General features: G+C 40.6%; 1 protein-coding gene across 2 annotated transcripts in view; it reads left to right on the forward strand.

Moving 5' to 3' along the window:
• The first annotated feature begins 6,248 nt into the window (after positions 1 to 6,248).
• Positions 6,249 to 23,504, forward strand: part of arhgap18 (Rho GTPase activating protein 18) — a 50,121-nt gene continuing 32,865 nt past the window's right edge. For both annotated transcript variants that reach the window (XM_067416681.1, XM_067416682.1), the window contains exons 1-2: positions 6,249 to 6,448; positions 19,468 to 19,676. In XM_067416681.1, coding sequence (XP_067272782.1) covers positions 6,261 to 6,448; positions 19,468 to 19,676 — 397 coding nt within the window. In that variant the 5' untranslated portion in view covers positions 6,249 to 6,260. The remainder of the gene's footprint in view (positions 6,449 to 19,467; positions 19,677 to 23,504) is intronic.

The raw sequence follows: 23,504 nt of genomic DNA on the forward strand, positions 1-23,504 counted from the left end.
AGGGTACCGCCCCAGTGACAGCACTGTACCTTTTTTTCTGACAGTGCTGTAGTACTGTTACTTTTACTCAAGTAATGGAGTTGTGTAGTTTGTCCTCCTCTGCACCACAGTATAAACTCACGGCTCCCAGCATGCATCATTGTTGAGTCATATGCTGATTCTGGATACCTGTTTATGGCTACACTTTCCCCCTTAGTATGTGTTTAAAAATCTAAATTCAGAACGTCTGATCTGTGGCAAGAAAGTTTTGTTGGTGAATATTCTTTATTATTATTTGTATTCAGTGATGAGTTTAGTCAAACACTATTCTTCCTGATACCGTTTGTTTTTGAACAGATTATGTGTTTTGTTTCCACTGTAACGAAAACCACAAACTCACTTAAAAGTCGGAGTCAAACGGCCCACCTAAAGGAAACGCTGATCTCCATAATGGTGACCAAACTTTTTCAATAAAACATCAAAAGCTAAACCTGTTCATTCTCAATACGAGCTTCTGTAGACGTCTGTCAGGGCTGGAGCCGAACTCTGCAGGACAGCGGCTCTCTAGGACCGAACTGAAGAAAACTACGGTATAATTGGACCCTAAGGACTAATTGTAAAGGTAGCGTTATACGTATTGTTCCCCAAGAAACAAAATTGTACCTTCACTGTACCTTTTTTTCTTTTTCTGAGGGTGTAGTGAACGTCTGCATTGAAACAGCACTTTCCACAAAAAGGGTTGCTCTTCACAAACAACGGAGTGATTATCTGATTGAAATTTAATTGGTTATAGAAAAATACATTTGAAATTATTGTTATGACTAATAATGTGTTATGTGCCTGTGTCCCAAACTGAGCAGAGGACGCCGTTATAATATAATGTCCCTCCATAAAATTGTGACACACAGGAAGTGAAATATTTTAAATAGTCTGCAGCGTGACAGGAAGTCTACGGGACATTATCTAATTCCACTTTCACAATTCTTTCTCTAATATTCACTTTTGCATTTATTAAGCTCATACATTCAACCCTTTTACACCAATCAGGCATAACATTATGACCGCTGAATAACACTGATGATCTCTTCATCACGGCTCCTGTTAGTGGGTGGGATATATTCGGCAGCAAGTGAACATTTTGTCCTCAGAGTTGATGTGTGTGAAGCAGGAGAAATGGGCAAGCGTAAGGATTTGAGCGAGTTTGGCCAGATTGTGACGCTAGACGACTGGGTCAGAGCATCTCCAAAACTGCAGCTCTTGTGGGCTGTTCCCGGTCTGCAGTGGTCAGTATCTATCAAAAGTGCTCCAAGGAAGGACCAGTGGAGAACCGGCCACAGGGTCATGGGCGGCCAAGGCTCATTGATGACCGTGGGGAGCGAAGGCTGGCCCGTGGGGTCCGATCAAACAGACGAGCTACTGGAGCTCAAACTGCTCCAGAAGTTAATGCTGGTTCTGATAGAAAGGTGGCACCCTGACTGATCTCCACCCTCTGTTGTGTGTGTGTGTGTGTGTGGCTTACCTGGGGAACACATGGCCCCAGGATGCACTATGGGAAGAAGGCGAGCCGGCGGAGGCAGTGTGATGCTTTGGCCAATGTTCTGCTGGGAAACCTTGGGTCCTCCATCCATGTGGATGTTACTTTGACACGCTCCACCTACCTAAGCATTGCTGAGACCATGTTCAGCCTTTCATGGAAACGGTATTCTGGTGGCTGTGGCTCTTCCAGCAGGATAATGCTCCTGACACAAAGCACAAATGCTTCAGGAATGGTTTGAGGAGCACAACAACCAGTTTGAGGCGTCGACTCGGCCTCCAGATTCCCCAGATCTCAATCCAATCGAGCATCTGTGGGATGAGCTGAACAAACAAGTCCGATCCATCCCACCTCACAACTTACAGGACTTAAAGGATCTGCTGCTAAAATCTTGGTGCCAGATACCACAGCTAATGTTAATGAAAAAATCTAGGTAAAGTGTTACTATATATATATTTAAGGGTTATTACTTGTTGTAACTATATTCAGACATGTCAGAAATGTTGTTACCAGGATTGCAAAGCTCTTTTAAAATAAATGTCAAATACAATCTTTAACCTAATTTATTTAGTGTTTGAAGTGGTTTTGCTCCCTCATTGTGGAAAGCGCCTATAGTGATGCTATGCTGTTGTAAATTCTCTGAACCCGTAGCTCATTTACTCAAGAGCATTGAATGTCATCTCCCCTAAATCTCTCCTGAATTTGAAGCCACATCAGAGCTCCTCCGACGTCACTGAACAAATGACTCTGACGCCAGTGTCGCTTCAGCTCATATCTGGCTCATCTGTTCAACCAATAGGGTTAGGATGTGGACAGCCACAGATATATTTAAGCCCATTGAGAATGATACAGACCCAGAGATGCACCAAACTGACCCGTTACTCTCTAAAACTGGCCATGCTGTGGCTTCTGACGGAAAACAGATAGGGTTTACCTCTGTAAACCTGCTGTCAGAATGATGTCTGTTTGTGTGAAACAAAGAGAGGCTGAAGAGGAGAGCTGTGAACACTAGAGGGCAGTATCACAGCTGGAGAGCCCAGAGACTCTCAGGTCAAATGTGCCATTAGTTCTGTGTTTATGTGTGCTTTTCCCACCGTGAGTTAAAGGGTTAGTTCACCCAAAAATGAAATGTCTGTCATTAACTCCTCTCCCTAATGTCGCTCCACACCCGTAAGACCTTCGTTCATCTTCACACACAGTTTAAGATATTTTATATTTAGTCCGAGAGCGTATGCAAGTGTATGCACACTATACTGTCCATGTCCAGAAAGGGAATAAAAACATCATCACAGTAGTCCATATGAGACATCAGTGGGTTAATTAGAGTCTCTTGAAGCATCCAAAATACATTTGGGTCCAAAAATAACAAAAACTACGACTTTATTCAGCATTATCTTCTCTTCAGGGTTTGTGTTCAATCCTCAAATAAAGATTCAAACGGTTATGAATCAGCGAATCGATCAATGATTCGGATCGCCAATGTCTCGTAATTTCAGCAGTTTGACACGCGATCCGAATCATGATCAATGCACTGATTCATAACCGTTCAAATCTTTATTTGAGGATTGAGAACAAATTTTATTCCCTTTCTGGACATGGGCAGTATAGTGTGCATACACTTGCATACGCTCTCGGACTAAATATAAAATATCTTAAACTGTGTGTGAAGATGAACGGAGGTCTTACGGGTGTGGAGCGACATTAGGGAGAGGAGTTAATGACAGACATTTCATTTTTGGGTGAACTAACCCTTTAACTATAAGTCAGCAATTGATAGATTGACATCTTTGAGATTATAAACACTGGGGTTTTGTGTTCAAGTTGCACAAGATATCAACTTCTGGCATAACTGAACAGCAAAAACTCACTCCACCTAAAGTCCAAATGCATTAGCCAAAATACTCCAAATAGGCAAAAAGTGGCATGCATGATTCAAGAGCAAATGCGAGGTAAAAACAACATTTGGATCACAAACCTCTAAACCTTTATTCCGTGGCTAATCCCATCCTGCTTCAGATATGAATGATTCCTCAGGTCATGTGACTTGTTGAGGATAGTTAGTTAATTTACTAAGCCTCCAGACTTCTGTGGCCTTCAGATGAGCTCAAGAACAGCGGAGAGAGCTTCATGGAATGGGTTTCCATGGCCGAGCAGCTCATCCAAGCCTTACATCACCAAGAGCAATGCAAAGCGTGGGATGCAGTGGAGTAAAGCAGCCGCCACTGGACTCTAGAGCAGTGAGACGTGTTCTCTGAGCGACCAATCACGCTTCAGTCTGACAATCCCATGGACGAGTCTGGGTTTGGCCGTCGCCAGGAGAACGGGACTTGCCTGACTGTATTGTGCCAAGTGTAAAGTTTGGTGGAGGAGGGTTGGGGTGGGTTGTTTTTCAGGGGTTGGCCCCTTAGTTCCAATGAAAGGAACTCTTAATGCTTCACTAAGACATTTTGGACACAGTAACTTAACCAGTAACACATAACACTAATATCAACATAGTAAACAACACACATCACTCTTTGGCTGCAGAGATGATATGTTGATTTCTTGGTGCAGATATTACACAATTCCCCTACGGCAGTTGATGCTTAATTATTAATTTATCACTATTTTGACTGCATCACTAACACACCATATGGGTTCTTCAAAAAATGATTAGCCTACTTATCCTAAATAAATATACAACATAAAATCCATGTTTGTGTTTCTGCCGTTCTCACTGCCCCAGTTCTCCTAGACATTAGTATTGTGAATCGGTCAGATAATAGATCATCTATGAAAATAAACATTTCTTCTGTTTTCACTGGACCGTAGACGCGTAGTGACAGACATGCTGAACAAACAGCTCTGATGGTAATGGAAACGTGCAATTGTGTTGCGAAGAGCGTTAAGGAACTAAACTGAATAAATAATGGCCTCCGGTGTGTACCTGTACCTCCACTCTCAGCTGGGCCTAACGCCGCCATCATTGGGCCGCTTTTCAGGAAGGAGGATGTAATTTAATCTTGACCGTGGGGCACATTGTTGACACACAAAAGGCAAATTACAGGCAAATGGAACAAACTTCAAACCTTCGAACAAAACCCTCACATGTTTCAGCTTTAGGTTTGTATTGTGTCAACCCATCTTCTGATGAGACTGTACATTTATACAACAGTTACATCAGCAAAACATATTTTTGCCGGAAAACCCATAAACAGGTGTGTCTAAGAAACCATTTAAGGGATTATTTTGTGTCTACAAAAAAAATGCTGGGTTGTTTTAACCCAACGATGGGTCAAATATGGACTAACCCAGCAACTGGGTTGTTTCAATCCTGCGGTTGGGTTAAATATTTGCTTAAGACAACCCAATCTCTGGGTTAAAACAACCCAATTGCTGGGTTAGTCCATATTTGACCCAACATTGGGTTGTTTTTTACCCAGAATTTGTGTAAGAAACCATTTAAGTGATTATTTTGTGTCTAGTACAGACTGCCTTATTTTCCAATGTATCTCATTTAAACCACAGTACTGACAGAACATTGCTTTATTTAGAAGTTCACTTCAACCTGACTGATAGATACGAGGTGCCGTTATTAATTAACGGAAACAAGGTCATTAAATTAAATGAACATCAGCTGAGGTGTGAGCTGAGGTAAATCTCTGGGGATCAATGGATGTCCTGTGCAACAGTATATAAACATGATTTCTGAATCTCTGAGGGACTGACTGAAGCTTACTGTCTAATTTAAAATGTTGCCATAGTCGGGTAAACTTCTATAGCGGTGAATGAAACATTAAAGGTGCAGTGTGTAAGTTTTAGCAGCATCTAGAGGTGAGGTTGTGAATTGCAACCGTCCACCGCTCAACCCTCCCTTTCGGAGCACATAGAGAAGCTACGGATAAATATGACATCGTCTGAGACAGCAGAGAGTAGCCAGCGCTCTGTAGAGAAGTTTGTCCATTTAGGGCTACCGTAGAAACATGGCGACACAAAATGGCGTCTTCACTGAAACCCGTGTTGTGTGTAGATAGAAACGGATCATTCTAAGGTAATAAAAACATAACAATTCATTATGTAAGGTCTTTACACACCACTGAAAACATAGTTATGTATATTATATTGCATTTCTGTCAATAGATCCTCATAAATACTAAACTGCACCTTAAATATGTTTTTTTTGTGTTCCTATTTGCTGAGATATAGCAATAGAAAAACTTCAAAACAGTGTTTTAAAACTTTAAAAAAATAAATAATAGTGAGATTAATTAGGGCAGTTATAGAAACAAACACCCTCACAGCAGAATTAAATTTTTATTAAAGAATAAAAATACTAATTTTAATCCTAATTTAGAACTAATTTTTATTAAAATAAATAAATAATTTGATGTAAATGTAATATAACACAACGTATAGTCTTATAAATGTACATATAATATGCATATATATCTATATATACATAGATATATATAGATATATTATATACTTTTTTTTAAATACAAACAGAATTTACGATGCTGATTACCGTTAAAACGCGTCATCACAGTCTACTACGGTAAATCCGTATCTTATGCGTAACGTTATTAATATTCATGAATCAAGCCCTCACCACGCTGACCATAACAAACGCTACTGTCGCTTTAACAACGTCTGCAGTTAAGCCAATCAGGAGGGTAAGAGTGACATAACATGATTCATATTCATTAGACAAATATATGATTGGTCATGTCGCCGCCCAAGGGGCGGAGCTTTATGACTCTGATCATTCATGTTGTTAGGAGAGAGTCGAGCAGCGCCAGTTCGTCCGAAGTTACACCGAAACTTCCCTAATAATGTGTTGCTGAAGATGAGTCGACCGCAGGCCGAGCAGGGTGTCGTGTTGACGGCGTACACCAGCAACACTGAGACCGTGCTGGCTGTCGGCTGTAAAGAGCAGACGGAGTTTACTGGAGCGAGGTGAGCGCCTTCATTTATTACTCACAGCAGTGTGTGCACTATTTATGGCAACTGTATCCCAGCGCTGTCTCTAAACCTAGCGAGGTGGGCGTCGTGTGTGTGTGTGTGTGCGCGACAACATGCTGACTAACTAGGCATTGCACAAGAAGATGGACAGATCTTCGAGATGTTTTGGAAGAGTTTGTGGAGTTACGTTTAGTGTCCGTGTGGTCAGGTCTACTTCAGCTATTTTGTTTGGGAGCTCGTTCTGTCGCTTTTACTACAGGCTGTTGTGTGTTTTTAGCAGTGACACACCGCTATATCTCCTTGTTGACAATGTGCAGGTTAAATAAATATATATTACTTACATCATCAAGAAAACAACAACCAAAACAAGTCTATTTTCGTGTTTTTACATTAAGAATGCAATAGGTATATTAAAACAAAGTATATTTCTAGTACTCAGTAACGCATTTCATGTATATTTTGTTTGCTGTATGATATATGAAATATTAAATTTAACCCTTAATTGATCACTAATGCACTTTTTTGGGCTTCAAACCCCACCCCATTCGCTCCCATTATAAAGCTGGGAAGAGCCAGGATATTTGAAGAAAAAATTGTTGTATTTATATATAATATATGGCCGTTGATATTTTTCTAAAGAGTCAGTCTTTAGTCCCTAGACTTGGGTACAATAAAAGCTGTTTTTGGACTAATAAAGACGTTTTCAGTTCTGGAACTCACAGGATATACTTATCGTATGATGAGCTCTCATGTGTCAAAACCTCAAAGATAATTTGATTTCTCAGTTCATGACCCCTTTAAATTCATCATGCAACTGAAGTTGCACTAGTTTTTCTTCCCTATTGTGCCGTATATGCGAGTGAAACTTCAGGAACAACAACCAATGTAGGGGCGGGGCTTGATCGTGTCTGTGGGAAATTGATTGGATGGTTGTGGTTTGCTATTGGCTAATCTCATGTGAGTGACTGGTGGCCCCGCCCTCATCATCAGAGAAGAGATTAAGTTATTCTGATTTAAGACTATTAAAGGGGCGGTGTCATGCGATTGGACTTGTGTAACTTTAGTTAGTGTGTAATGTCGCTGCTTGAGCATTAACAGTCTCTGTAAAGTCACAGCGCTGAAAGTTCACTGCAAACGGAGATATTGTCTTTTAAAGTTACGGCAGTTTATTGCCTACAAAAATGGCCGGTTTGGACTACAACGAGCTTCTTCCTGGGTTGGTGACATCATAAACCCTCGCTAGTCTCCGCAGATGTGACTTCTGCCCGTAATGGGAAGGGAAGGGGCGTGGCCTTAACCTGTGCTCGGCACTTCAGCCAATAAAAATACAGGAAACTACATTTGGCCATCTGACCAATCTAAGGCCATTGCGTTTTTCAGAGGGAGGGGCTTCATAGAAGCAGGAAGCAGACGAGCCGTTCAGAGGACAGACGGTTAGACAAGAAAAATACAGCAGTTAAAAAAAAAAAAGAAGTATTAAGACATGTTATACTGCGCCCCATAAACACAACCAAGCCTAGAAAAAAAAAAAACACAGAACCAGCGCTTTAACACAATAATGATGTGCATGTAATGAATAATGCAATATTCCATAAATCATAAGTGCATTAGATCTCCTGGACACTCTAACACAGACCTGAGCGCGGCGGGGAAACGGATGCTGGCTGTTGTTTGTGTCCTCAGGTGGAGCACAGGTGACTCCCTCGCTCCGCAGCTGCGAGATCAACTCCCTCGTGGATTGAGCTGGCCGGATCACAGCGGCCTGAGGAAGAGGTCTCTCTGTGTGTGTGTGTGTGTGCGTGTGCGTGTGTCTGCCAACTGCCCTTTGGCTGTGTGATCGAGCATCTGCTTTTTGCTGGTTGTTTGCAGACGGGCCGGTCGTTTGGAGTCAGCATGAAAGCATGTTTAAAACAGAAGTTTCTATATTTGGATCTAACAGAAGATTGTTTGGGGGAATAATCTCCTAAAGACATGTCCTTCATATTTCAGCTCTGAATTAAAGGCACAATATGTAAGTTAAGTTGACTTGCACATTATCCCAAATGTTTCCAAGAATGTTTAAATCCAGAGGAATCAGTGATTTTAACCAGGGTGTGTGTGTGTGTGTGTGTAACCTATCAGTGACATCATCATCCCTCCAGTTATTGTGTGGTAACCATGGCAACACTATCGCCGCTTTAATATCTGATGTGTGTTTATTAGACACTGTTTGGATTATTGATGGACAGAAACTGATGATTGTTCTTCAGCTCAACACAGTCCGTCTTATTGTTTAAATCTGCTGTTGTTGATTTACCGCACATAGTGCCGTGTTTAACCGCCTAATACGATCTCGCTCACTGCAGTGTGAACAAGCGGCTCATAGTAGCATTATAACATCACTTTAACACACTCAGATGTGTGTGTTATGATAAAACAGCGCTGCGTTACACACACACACACACACACACGAGCGGAAGAAGCAGGAGCGCTCATTTAAAAAAAAGTCAGAGTTATGAGAAAGTCACAATTACCTTTTTTTTTTGTTCTGTGGCGAAAACGATCTTTAGAACAAACCGATAAAATGGATTGTGGAAAACTTTGAGTGGAAACTGGAATTTGTAAAAAAATGTAACATTTAATTTCGAGTGTGTGTGCAATCACTCATAATGTGGTTGTATTTCGGCATCTCTCTAATGATGATGGTGTGTGTGTGTGTGTGTGTGTGTTCTGTGTTGTTGTGTTTGATGGGTTGACCTGCGCTGGCTGGTAAACATCGCTTGACTTTCCATCCCGTGTGGCATTATCATTGCATAATGAATATTTCATTCATGGTGCGCTGTGTGCTTTGTGTGTGATGGGCAGGGTCAGGACTGAATATGAAGCCAGACGTCTCTTTATTTCCTTTATCGCTGTTCCATTCACACACACATCACAACAGATCTCTGCTGGTTTCAGAAGTTCACTTCAACACACATAAAGATGAGATTATGTGATATGGGAGATGGTATTATGCAATCTTGCTTTGTTTCGTGTGCATATCAGTCCTTAGCTTTAAATTCTTCTTGCAGGCAGGAAATATTTCCCCTCATGCTGAGACATGTAAACTCAGACGGCTCTGAGAGATAGCTTAACGCTGAGCCGATCAGCTGGGTTTGGGCATTTGACGTGCATATGATAAACTATAACCAGAGCATTAAATATACGTGTCTATTCCCCATCATTCCCGAATCGCTCTGCATGGTCCTAACGCATCGGCTGTTTCCTCAGATGGACTCCGGAGCTTTTTGAGCCGTTCCCATGGAGACGTGTGTGTGTGTCAGCTGTGTGTGAGTCCCACAGGATCAGGAAGCCCAACTCGTATTCCACTGCCAAAAACAGACTTCTGTCTCTGCCCTCAACACACTCAAATCATTGAGTCTCAACAACTCAAACAGTGCAAAGGACTACAAACAATAACTTTGTGTTATAAACTGGTAACATGACAGACCCTATTTACTAAAATGTGAAATGGCACATAGGTTTTGTATCATTCATAAAGACTTCACTTGTTTCATTACTGGATGAATCAGTGTTTTGAGTGAATCTATTGAGTGAATGATTCAATGACTCACTCATAAAGACTTCACTTGTTTCATTACTGGATGAATCAGTGTTTTTGAATGAATCTCTTGAGTGAACGATTCAATGACTCCCTCATAAAGACTTCACTTGTTTCATTACTGGATGAATCAGTGTTTTTGAGTGAATCTATTGAGTGAATGATTCAATGACTCACTCATAAAGACTTCACTTGTTTCATTACTGGATGAATCAGTGTTTTTGAATGAATCTCTTGAGTGAACGATTCAATGACTCACTCATAAAGACTTCACTTGTTTCATTACTGGATGAATCAGTGTTTTTGAGTGAATCTATTGAGTGAATGATTCAATGACTCACTCATAAAGACTTCACTTGTTTCATTACTGGATGAATCAGTGTTTTTGAATGAATCTCTTGAGTGAACGATTCAATGACTCCCTCATAAAGACTTCACTTGTTTCATTACTGGATGAATCAGTGTTTTTGAGTGAATCTATTGAGTGAATGATTCAATGACTCACTCATAAAGACTTCACTTGTTTCATTACTGGATGAATCAGTGTTTTTGAATGAATCTCTTGAGTGAACGATTCAATGACTCACTCATAAAGACTTCACTTGTTTCATTACTGGATGAATCAGTGTTTTTGAGTGAATCTATTGAGTGAATGATTCAATGACTCACTCATAAAGACTTCACTTGTTTCATTACTGGATGAATCAGTGCTTTTGAGTGAATCTCTTGGGTGAATGATTCAGTGACTCACTCATAAAGACTTCACTTGCTTCATTACTGGATGAATCGGTGGTTTACTGTCTACCATGACTCATGAGCCATTATAACTCTCACACAATCTTTTTTTTACCTCTTTGGAATGGTAAAATGTACAACATTATAACCTGCACAATATTGGTTTCACTTTGAAATGCATCACATTATGTGAGTGAAGTGTGTTTCTCTTTGAGCGGCTCTCAGCATGTTTTAACATCGGTCTCCAGGCAGCCGCATTCCTCCGCTCCACTTCTGGTCATCATAGAAACCGCTTACACTCCTCCGCCATTGCTTCTGACCCCTTGACTCGACACACACTCGTACATCGCCCCGAGGACACACACAATGCGTTAGTGTTATGTCTGCTATAGAGTGCCTCTTTTGTTTGTGTATGCAAAGCAAGAACACGGTGACGACTGGCCCTTTTGTTCTCTTTCTGTTTTCTTGTTGTGTTTGAGTCGCTTCTCTCTGACCTTTAGAGTCCGCTGAGAGAAGAGCTCACTCCCCCATTTCATTACGACACCAACCCTCGGTTAATAGCTAAACCATGAACGTCAGCGTTTATGACAGAGGACAGGTTGGTGATTTCCAGGTTCATTTGAGATGTGTGTATTTGCAGTGAATGATTTCAGATGCCACTATTAGCTGTTTTTGTGGCTGCAAATGCAAATCACCTCCACCGACGTACAGAAGAAGTGTGACTGGTTAGAGTAAATGTTTGATTTTGGACTCGATCCACCATCCAGTCAGAAGAAGTGTTAGTTACTCTTTAAAGTTGAAGCATCTTTAAAGAGATATCTTCAGTGGAAATGAACCGTCTTTCTCTTCTGAGAATACAGACTAAAATACCAACACAGTTCTCCCTGAAACTGACCAGGAAACAAGCGATATTCATGGCTTGATGTATGGGTTATTAAAAAAAAATGGTGAAACCCTTTGATTTGTCATTTAAGAGACTCCGTCCACACCCTCTTCTGATTGGCTGTGATTTTTGGATTGATTTGGTTGCGAGTGCAGAGACTCCGCCCAATAGATTGACCACATTGACTTCCATAGTATGAAAGTCAATCAATCAATCAATCAATCAATCAAACTTTATTTGTATAGCACCTTCCAACAACCGAAAGGAGGACCAAGGTGCTTTACATTTAAAACAGAAGAACATCTACAATATATAATATATTAATACATTAGCAATAACCAAAGGAACAGTTACACAAAATACAAAAAAATTGAAAGTGACCCAGTGCTACAGTGTGTTAAAGGCCAGTCTAAATAAATGTGTTTTTAACCTGGACTTGAACAGGGCCCTCATTTATCAACAGTGCGTAGAAAAGGTTCATTTCGTCGTATGACTGAAATTTATAATGTGTCTAAGTACAAGAAAATCCGTATTTATCAAACGTGTGTACAGTTCTTACGCAGCAATCGTTGTTGATAAATCCCACATGTGCGTAAGTGCCATGCTCGTTCACGATCGCAGTCATTAGCATTCAGAAACGCCTCCAAAGAACCCTATATGGTGACAACACATCACTTTAAAAATCACGAGATTGCTTTTTTTTTTTCCCTCACCGCAATTATGGCAAAAAGAGGAACTTCACAAACACAAAATGAGTCAATCATTCAAACGTTGACGACAATGACGTTTAACAACAACAACAACAAATTTGCAACAAATGATTATTTGTCTAGCAGAGAACAGAATGAAACACTTTTTCTATTTACATAATTAAATGTGTTGGTTTATGATGGTGCTTTTATGGCGATGTGGGTCAGTCTGTGGCTCCAATTCTGTTTGGAAATCTGGCGATAGCATGCAAGCCCCGTTTTATTTTGGCTTGTTGAGGATTTCAGTAAGGGAACTGTGGGTTGGGTCCAAGGAAATAATTCCATCCATCCATCCATCCATCCATCCATCCATCCATCCATCCATCCATCCATCCATCCATCCATCCATCCATCCATCCATCCATCCATCCATCCATCCATCCATCCATCCATCCATCCATCCATCCATCCATCCATCCATCCATCCATCCATCCATCCATCCATCATGGACCAGCTGGAGTTTGTTTATTAAGCGAGCAGGGCAACCACCCAGTAGAGCATTACAATTGTCTGTCTGTCCTTCCGTATAATCTATAGATAAAGATATATAGTCATTTTAAACACAATGCATAAATATATATATAAATTTAGCACGATCATTCGAATATACTCCCAGGTTTCTACTGATACAAAGCTGTATGTTAATTGCTGAAGTAACCCTTTACGTGCTGTTTTATGTGTAGTATCGCTGTTCTACCACTAGTTTCTCTGCGTAAGCATGCTCAGAGGTGTGCGTATATTTACACATTACTATGTATAAGTACAAGTTGGTAAATCCCACACTTTGCGTGAAACTGTTCTTACGCACTCACTACGCACAGAACTGTGCGTACGCACCCTTGATAAATGAGGGCCCAGGACTGTAAGAACACGCAGGTCTACAGGTAAATTGTTCAAGAGTTTAGGAGCAGCAAAAGCAAATGAACGATCGCCCCACTGCTCGTACCGGGACCTCGGAACAACTAGCCTCATCTGGTCAGCCGACCGGAGGGCTCTGTTTGGACGGTGGACACTTAAAATCTCCGATAAATACGGCGGGCAAGGCCATTAAGAGCTTTAAAGGCAAACATTAAAATGTTTTAATCAACACGGTAGCAAACTGGGAGCCAGTGGAGGGAACGGAGAACTGGGCTAATGTGGCTGTGATGTACTGGTTAGAAGGCGAGCGGCTTCATTCTGTACCAGTTGGAGACGATGGAGTGAAGACTGAGTGCGTTACAGTAATCAATGCGTGAGCTGATAACAGCATGAATTGCCTTTTCCAGATCACTGCGGCACAGAAAAGGTTTTACTTTATACTTACTTAATTAATTTGAGTTACTTTGTTTGTTAAAATTTAGATCTCTGTCAAAAATCACCCCCAGATTCTTTATGGCCTCACTAATTTGAGGTTGTGTTCGATGATATATCCTGGTGTAAAACAGAGAAACCAAAAATAATGTATTCCGTTTTACTCTCCATTGTTTACTCTCCAAACAAGCCATTGTTTAAGTACGGGATAATGTCCACCCAGCCGGTTGTTATCGCAGAATAAACCCCTCCAGAGTGATCAGGACCCCGAGGCGAAGCGGAGCATCACTCTGAAGGGGTTTATTCTGAGATAACAACCGGCTGGGTGGACATTATCCCGCTTATTACACGCCTACTAGTCTCAAATAAATAATTATTAGACACAAAATATTGTCTCGAGATTAAATATTTTATTAGCTCTTACGCAAAGTTTCCGCGAAGAAAAACATCTCCGACCTGCTTTAAGCCTTTATCTATCGCTGCTAAATGTTGAGAATGAATGCTGAAAGGGTTAGTTCAGCCAAAAATGAACCCAAGCCTCTGATTTACTCACCCTCAGGTCATTATAGGTGTTTATGACATTCTTCTGTCAGACAAATACAATCAGAGTTATATTTAAAAAGTCCAGGCTAACGTTAATCCCAGCAGTAGTTGGAGCTGTTTCTGAAGTCCATTAAATGCAGCTGTCCGTCAAATAACGTGCTCCACACGACTCCGATGGGTTAATAGAGCCTTCTGATGCCAATCGATGCGTTTGTGTCAGAAAAATATCCATATTTAAAAAGTTATAAAGGAAACCCGCCTTGAAGTCCTCCATTGTAACCCACGGCTGTTTAAGCCACAAGATGGCGCCAGCGTTAAGCACAGAAGTAGAACCGGTCAAGATAACTCGCCGTACCCGGATGAGCGGTGTGTGTTATCTGGAAATAACATACCGCTGGAATGAGCGATTGACCAATCAGAATCAAGTATTTCACAGAGCCGTGTAATATCAGACAGGCAACTATGCAAGGAGTCTAGAGCTGAGCCATCATTTGGAAGCACAGGCATATCAGAGTTTCCGCTAGAAAAAAATCGTGCCGGTCACAGTGACCGGCAGAGTTTTCGTTTTCCGGACATTTTGATGATATGCCAGTCAAAAACTCCTGAAAGCAGTTTATGTAAATTTAAAAAAATGACATAATCAGGCCGTATATGCAACATGTTTATTAGCCTAACTTTCAAATAGACGGAAAAAAACATGAACGTCCGATTGACGTCAATCAACCAATTTTTTTAACTTATAGGTGTAATTTGCGGGTGGGACAGGTGGGACAAGTCCCCACTACTTTTTTAAAACATCTTGCTTCACGGATTAACCTAACTAATACAAACAAAACATCTCTGGTTAACTTGAAGAGTATCATTTCATTCGTTTGTTAAATAAGAGGCGATCGCTCGTTGCCGCTGTTATCAGTGCTGCAGATTTCTCTCGCGGCTCGTGCAGTCTTCACACAGACGAGCGCTTTAATCTAACAACGCCGTTGCAGAGACTTTCTGTTTGTTCCGGTCAGATCGCGAAACAAAATGCACAAAAACTGCTCCTGCTCTTGATGTACAATCACTGATGGTATTCGGTTTTGATGAGAGAGAAAATAGGCTACGAGGGCATATTAGAAACGAACTTCTGACACGTTTAACAGACTAGACCAGGGATTAAGCAAAGTGTGCAAATCTATTTGCCTTTATTCACGTGAAAAATCTTGGCACAACACTATATTGTGTTTAGATGCAATTAATAAATTTAATTATAAACTCAGTATGTCTCATTTAGTTGGTAACATTTAAATTGGCCGTGTGAAATGACAAAATCATATAATAGAATAACAGTATACTGATAAATAAGCAGGTAAGCACTACAAGATGTTTTTGAAATCATTAGAGAAAACGACAAAATTACTTATTCACAAAATTACGTGTGTGAATAAGTGCTAACTGTTTAAAATGTGCTTGCACCCGATCATATTCAGTAGAAGGTAAAAAAAAAAAAAAATCCCTTAAACTTTAACATCCCGCTCATGCCCATCGCCGTGATCATCTGTAGCCTATAACGCTGGTTGTTTACCGTGAGTCCTGAACACTGCACCATGTGCTTATTTAAATCTTTTCGTTTCTACACATATTAGACTACATAGTCCTCATGTCTGTGAGGCAAGCCTGCTGAGTTTCAGTTTATTTGAGACGCGCTTCAGTTCATGAGCAATGAAAGCGATGGCTTCCGCGACCTAGTCTACTTATTTATTTATTTCTTATTTATTAAATACATGCAATTAACCGAAGAACCCTTTATTAAAATTAAGAGACAATTTGTACAAAACGAAAGAAAGGCTTTTTACTAAACAAAACTTAATATTTAACTAAATATAACCACCAAAATCATTTCTGACCCACTTGAATCTTTGCACTTATAGCCTATCATAATCAGATGAAATCTAAAAATAATATTATAATATTTAAACATAAATATGAAGAAAAAAAACATTGTTTAATGGCTACAACAAGTATAGTAAGCTACAGATTTATGTCATGTCTGAGCTGGATTTGAACGAACATCATTTTACCGGTGGGTTCATGAGCGCGCGCCTGCGGATTATTGAGCTGATTACACCGGCTCCGCTCCGCTAATTAGTCATTACAGGCTCGTTCTCGATGCTTGCACGGGCAGGGCCGGTCTCTCGGGTGCATGGGCTCGGGTAGGGTTGGGCTTTATTTTTTCGAGCCGATCTACGCTCTAGTTCTGGCGAAAAATGTAGTGCTGTGCCGGCCCGTTGTCATAAATTGTTCTCGTGATGGAGCGGTAGTGGAGCGCTCTCGGAGCGAGTAAAAACCACAGCGCTCCGACTTTTAAAAAAATCGCTCCTCACTCCATTCAAAATCTCGCCGCTCCACTCCTCGCTCCGCTCACATACTCTGCTTCGCAGGCTGTAGAGAATTGCAATCCTCCATAGCCACGGAGCGCTGTCATGACAGCGAAGGCATCACGTCGCAGGCTTACGGAATCGATAAGAGGCAGTTTTAATCTGACAATTTGACCGAAAAGATTTCATTTTGTCGGACATTTAATTTTTTTCCCGGCCAATGTCCGGTTATTACCGGACAACGGAAACCCTGAGGCATATATAGACCTGGAGGTCGTCTGCATATAAGTGGAAAGAAAGACTGTTCTTAGTCAATGGGGTCAACTGCTTAGTTACCCATTTTCTTCCAAATATCATCTTGTGTGTTCATTCATTGTGCGATTTGGTGCAAGCAAAAGCTCAGAAATCACATTATAGGCCACGAATGCACAGCTGCAGGTTCAGTCTTGAGCAGCCGTGACCCAGAAACTACAGAGTTACTTTCTGCTTGGTCACCATTTTCCAGAAGAGCAAGAGCTGCCCCCATCACAGCCTCAGTGTACTGTAATCTTTGGATACGAGCCTGACACGAGCCAGAGAACGGGTCGCTGACATCAAGTAGCTCTTGTGGAAGAGCGTTGAGCTTTTATGCGCTCATCCTGAGAGGGAATGAGCTCTGCGTGTCCTGGCCCAGAAACCAGCCCAACAATCAGCCTCACAATAGCATCTTTATTTCCTTGTTTTGGGGACTTCCTGTCTTGATCCCGTTGGCAGGATAAGCAGCGGGAGCTCTTCATTCCTGCTGTGTCATGCATCCAGTGAGAGAGAAGACTCAAAGCAGAGTCATATTCCACACTTTTGAAGCGTTTTCCACATGAAGCGTCGCTAAAGGGTGAAAATGCACCAAATTCAGGTCATTGATAGGTCTCAATGGGCCCATTCGAACGCCACCGGTCCCAGGCTCTGGGGTGGACCGCTTCAGTCCAGTTTCTGCCTCTTGATGTCCACTTACAGTACAAAGCTAGTCAAGGCTTCTTGCACCAAAATTCATCCAGAAGTGCAAATAGGAATGCATCGACTAATCAACAAAATGGATAATTGTCAGTGAATTTGATTATCGAATAATCCCGACTTCGCCATGCTTGGAAAAGATCCGCCAGTCATGTTGTGAATAAACCATTTCTATGGACAATCATCAAGTTAATCGAAGAAGTAATGGACAGATTAATTGATTGATTGTCAAAACAATCGTTAATTAAAGCCCTAGTGCAACACTTCACAAAAAATCATTTGAACCATGGATCAAATAAACCTTATGGAGCCATATAATAATTGCAGTGGCGTAACTTTCTTTTAAAAAGTGGGTGGGATGTGTGTATGGAGGGGGGATTGATATTAAGATGTCCAGAAATCAATTCAATAGTTCATTTATTAATATAAACCTCACGTTTAATTCTTGCATCTATACCGAATATCATCAGTGGTTGTATATGTGATTATATAAGAGCAGTTTTTTGTGCATTTTATTTCATGATGTCACAGGAACAAATAGAAAGTCTCTGCAACGGCGTTAAGCGACTAATGCATGCTCTTCTGATAACAGCGGCAACGAGCGCCAGATCGCCTCTCATTCAACAAACGAATGAAATGACGCTCTTCAGGTTAATCAGAGATGTTGTGTTTGTATTAGTTAGGGTCATCTGTGCAACAACTTGTTTCAATGTTTTAAAAAGAGGGCGGGGACATGTCCCACCCGTCCCACCCGCAAATTACGCATATGGCATTTAAAGAAACATTATGGTCACACTTCAGTTTAGGGTCCAATTCGAACTATTAACTATGACTTTTTCCCCAATAAACTTGTTGTAGTTGTTAAGTATTGGTTTTGGGGTGTGTGATGTACATACATACACACACACACACACACACACGCACACACACACACACACACACACACACACAATGTGATGTAGTAGGTTAAAGTAGTGCACTAAAATCCATTTATAATGCCCTCCATATTCACGATAAAGGGCCAAAATACCATTTTATATATATATATAATTTAATATAGTTAAATTATATTTACCATTTTCTCTCCAAATATCAGCATGATAACAAATGTGATACTGATTTTACACAAGAGTTCAATAAACGAGAATTTAATATTAAGTGACTTACATTTTAGACACAATATTGCCTGTTTTTGCTCCATTTCATCAACGAAAATAGTTTCAAACAACGACACGGGACTGTTTTGCGTTTCTGAGGAACACGCCGATGTTTCATTACTGAACGAGCGATTCAATGACTCACTCATTAACAGAGTCAAATGCTTCCTGAATGAATCAGCCATTTGAATGAATCGGTTGAATGAACACTGGTATGCGTTTGCTAGGGTTTTTTAGGGTGTTGTCTTGGCGGAGGCACACGTTTGTTTCACTATTAACTAACTATTGACTGCGACACAAACTCCTAATCACTGCTTATTTAAGGTAGTTGTTAGTTTAGGTATTGGGTCAGATTAAGGGATGTAGAATAAAGTCAAAATAAGGCATTAATATGAGCTTTTAAGTACTAATAAACAGACAATATCATAGTAATATGCATTATAATAAGCAACTATTTAATATTGAGAATTGAACCCTAAAATAAGTGTTTTTAATGGACATTTGCGGTCTCGACGGATTCTGATGATTGATATTCATCACCCACTGAACTGAACACCATTACAATAACAAAGGCTTTTCATAGGCACAAGTTTCTTTAAAAGTACATTTCCCCCAAACTCCTGTCAGATGCTGATGATTCAGTCCAGTGCAAACGGGGAAGTGGATGGGCTGACCGCACAATTGTGATGATTTGGTTTATTTGACATGTCTGTCTCTTGTGTTTGATGCAGCCGTAAGACGGGTCAGTATAATGTCCAGCGGTGCAGAGGGCCCGTGGCGGCTCCGGGTCCAGGCTCCGGAAAGGCCCCGTATCAGCGCTGCAGCTCTCAGGACTCTCTGGACGAGCAGGTCATGGTGGACTATTATAAAGAGGTGGAGATCATCCAGCGCAGCGGAGACGCAGAGACGCATGAGGACCTGCAGCTGAAGATGGCTGATGGTGAGTATCCGCCTGTTTCTCCAACAACCAGCGGGTGCTGAACTACTTCCGCTTTCCGGTATAGAGTGCTGAAGTCATGACGTCACTTTGTAGGCCAAAACGCGGAAGTGAGTTAGCATTTTAGCACTTCCGGTTCCCTCGCTCTAAAGTGAATGGTTTTTTTTTAATGGGTTTTTGCTAAATCGCCTGAAATAAGGTCTGTGGTTAACAAAGCCTCTACATATTTTCACGTTTTGATCTATGACATTAAGCACACTAGTTCTAACCTGCTTGTGATTTTTTTTTACTTTATTGTGTCTTAAAAACGGCGGTTGCTAACAAGTTGCTTAAAGGGACTACATCCTTTGGCGGGACTTTAGACGTCATCGTGACAAACGGGAGATCTCACCAGCCCGCGTTTCATTTATTTTGAATTCTGTAAGTAAATGTTTAATAAAAATACAAAACTAGCCCGCGTTTCAGCCTCACATTCTTAGAAGTTTACCTTTCAGTTAATATACATAAAGTTATATATTTAGTCCTTTCAAATAGTGGTGTTTCCAAATGTTGTTATACACAGAAATATGTGATTAAGGTAACCGATCACCAGTTCTTCAGTTCTGTGGAGAGACTGTAGTGTTTTGTTTTGTCCCGAGATGGAAGCACAAGTCGTCGAATGAAAGCTGTGCTGTTCTACATGTCCAGATCTATATGGACTGCATTTATATAGCGCTTTTATCCAAAGCGCTTTACATTTTTGCCTCACATTCACCCATTCATACGCCGACGGCGATGTCAGCCATGTAAGGCGCCATCCAGCTTGTCGGGAGCAGCTGGGGTTAGGTGTCTTGCTCATGGACACTTCGACACTTGGTCAGGTGGATCCGGGGATCGAACCACCAACCTTCTGGTTTGTAGACAACCTACATAAACCACTGAGCCACTGCCGCCCCAAGTGGTTATAGTGGTTCTCTCCTCGATATATGATCAATCGTCTAAGAAAAAGGACATACGACTGTAAATTGATACGGCTATAGCTTACGTCGTGAGTGCTTCTGAGGTGGTAAAAGCACGTTTTTTTCCTGGCGAATTAGCAAATGGTGCAAACATACAGTCAAACATAATACAGTGAAAGATAATCTTTAAAGTCTATTTGGGGCACGAGGATCAGGCATAATAGCCTAATCTTAATCACAAAGACAATAATATTAAGGTTTATATAAAATAACAAAATAATTAACAAATAAATAAAACATTAACAAACGAGAAAACAAATCTCAGAGAAGCGCATAAACCCAATTAGTTTCTAACATTTTTGGGGGAAAAAAAGGGCAATATTTCTCACGGAGAAGTGGATAAGTGTTCATCCACAGCGCAGATCATAATGAGCGAACGTGTTTTTAAATAAAGTTTGAGGACGCTTGATGATGACGTAGATCCGCGACTGTGTGCTGTAGTCCGTTTATAGCCCACCGTTAGCATCTTATATTTAGGCTTCAAACGGTGTACATGTTGGATTCACTTGTAAAGATTATCTTGATAGACTAAACGTGTAAGGGTCGTAACTCTTTGTTGAACACAGATCTTATTTTTTGCGATTGTCCAAAAGTCTATGGGGAAAATGCATCGGCTTTTAATCGAGGGAACCCATGCGCCGCTAACTTCCGGGTTGGCCTACAGAGTGACGTCAAGACTTCGGCGCTCTATTGTGTTTCCTGTTCAGTGGCTATCCGCTTGTTAAGTCATGACGTAAGGAACGCCGTTTCTGGGTCCAAGCCTCAACTCGTTTCACTTGAGAATGCCATTGACGCCTGTTTATGAGCGCTATTTTTTCATGTTAAACATCAAACATTTAAAAAAGTTAGACATTTTAAATACTTACAGTCTACACAGCATGCTCTATGGTCACAGCGTTACAGACATTAATATTTTAACAATTTATAAATGATGATTCACTGTCTGGTCATCTGTAATTTTGCTATGGAGAAAAAGGTTATTATTATTAAGTTTTTTTGTAGTATCACACCACATTATGTGTGTATATTAGCACCGTTTGTAGTTTTTCTTGTGGTATAAGATAGAGCGTTTGGACCCGGAAGCGCTGCCGCATGTCGTCAGCCTTAACAACCGGATACTACCGCGGACCATGATACCGACAGAGAAGGAGACATTACATTGATTAGAAACAGTTGTGTTTAAATGTTGTTAACATGAGCTCAGGTTCAACTTGTGCCTGTGATGGTTGCCATAAAAATTCAAGATTTTGTGCGAAACGTCTTGCTTAAAGGGGGTCGCACACCGTACACACACATTATATAGGCGCAAGCTCAATTTTGAATCGACTTCAGGTTTTTACTTTTTTATTCACAATATTCACAAACTTGTTACTTATGTCATATAGTAACTTATATAACGTGTGTGTGATATGAATAAAACACAAATTATAACTGTCTGAAAGGATAGTTATTGCCACTTCCATAGCCATCAGGGTGTTTTTGCTGCTACGTATGTGCATTTAAATGCCTGAAACCGAAAATAAACATGATGTGGTGAAAACACTGAATAGTGATATGCGACGAGCGCTGAGTGTGTCTGTCTCTGGCTCAGCGCCAGCCAAAGCGTTAAACACGTTTGATGGCACCAAAATGAGGAACCGAAATATTCAAACATACGGCAGCACTCGCATGCATTGAACAAAGCTTACAAAGAGAGACTGTTTTGCTCATGTTTTTCTGTTATTATCGCTGTTGTAGTGAATCACTGAGGAGCCAGCACGTGCATCCATCGACACACATAAACAAAGCATTATTCTCAAGATACAACCAATATTTGCCTCATCAGATGTGAGATGAAATACGTCCACACCGCAGATATGTTGCTTTAGACGAGCACGGTCGCGGTTTCTGTTTGCGTCATCACAACATTTTGGCCGTAATGTTTCGGTGATAAAAGTCTTTACTTAGGGCTGGGCGATATGGAGCAAAAGATATATCTCGATCAGTAATTCTAAAATTGGAAGATAAAGTGGTCCTTGGGCTGAAAACGTTTGAGAAACACTGATATTTTGCTATATCTCGATATACGATATATATCTCTATCTTTACAGGAAAAACAACCCCCAAATTCTACAGCAAAAACAAATATGCCAAATACCACAAATTCTTTTTTATTTTATTGAAGTGCAAAGAGGTAGTCAGTTCATGAAGGAACAAAGTGCTTTTGTGACATTGGAAAAAAAACCTCCCTGATAACATAAATAATTATAATTAAGCTGTAAAATAAAAGAAATAATAGGCCTACATATAGCCATTTTTTCATTCATTTCATGCTTTCAAAAGACGAATCAAAACCCTTTGTTACACTTAAACAGTAAGCATTCTGCAGAAAGATGGGGGCATGACTGAGATATTAATAAACTGATTTTGTTAAAACACCACTTCCTGTTAAATTTGTACCAAAATCCAAACAGTAGGCTAGATGTCGCGCCTCATCATGCGGATCACGTAGGCTACACATGAGCTGATATTCACTTCTTTTCCAGTTACAGAACGAAATATCAGTGTCAGAAGAGACAGAAGAGCACTGCACTGTGTCTCAGGACACCCGGGATGTCTTGTATCCCTCTTGGTTAAAACATGAATATACCTATTCATCATAATCCCGTGATAAAGCTGACAAAATAACGATATTGCAATAATTTCTAAATGTTTTCAAATGATATGCGATCATTTTGACATTTTAACCGAAAACTATGCGATCAGTTAGACACATCATAAACTGATGTACGGGTGGATGGCCTACAGTGGTTCTGACTGCAGCGTTGCCGAACGACTAAAGAAACGTTATCAG

The sequence above is a fragment of the Pseudorasbora parva genome, chromosome 15, assembly GCF_024679245.1.
Source record: "Pseudorasbora parva isolate DD20220531a chromosome 15, ASM2467924v1, whole genome shotgun sequence".
Lineage (NCBI taxonomy): Eukaryota > Metazoa > Chordata > Actinopteri > Cypriniformes > Gobionidae > Pseudorasbora > Pseudorasbora parva.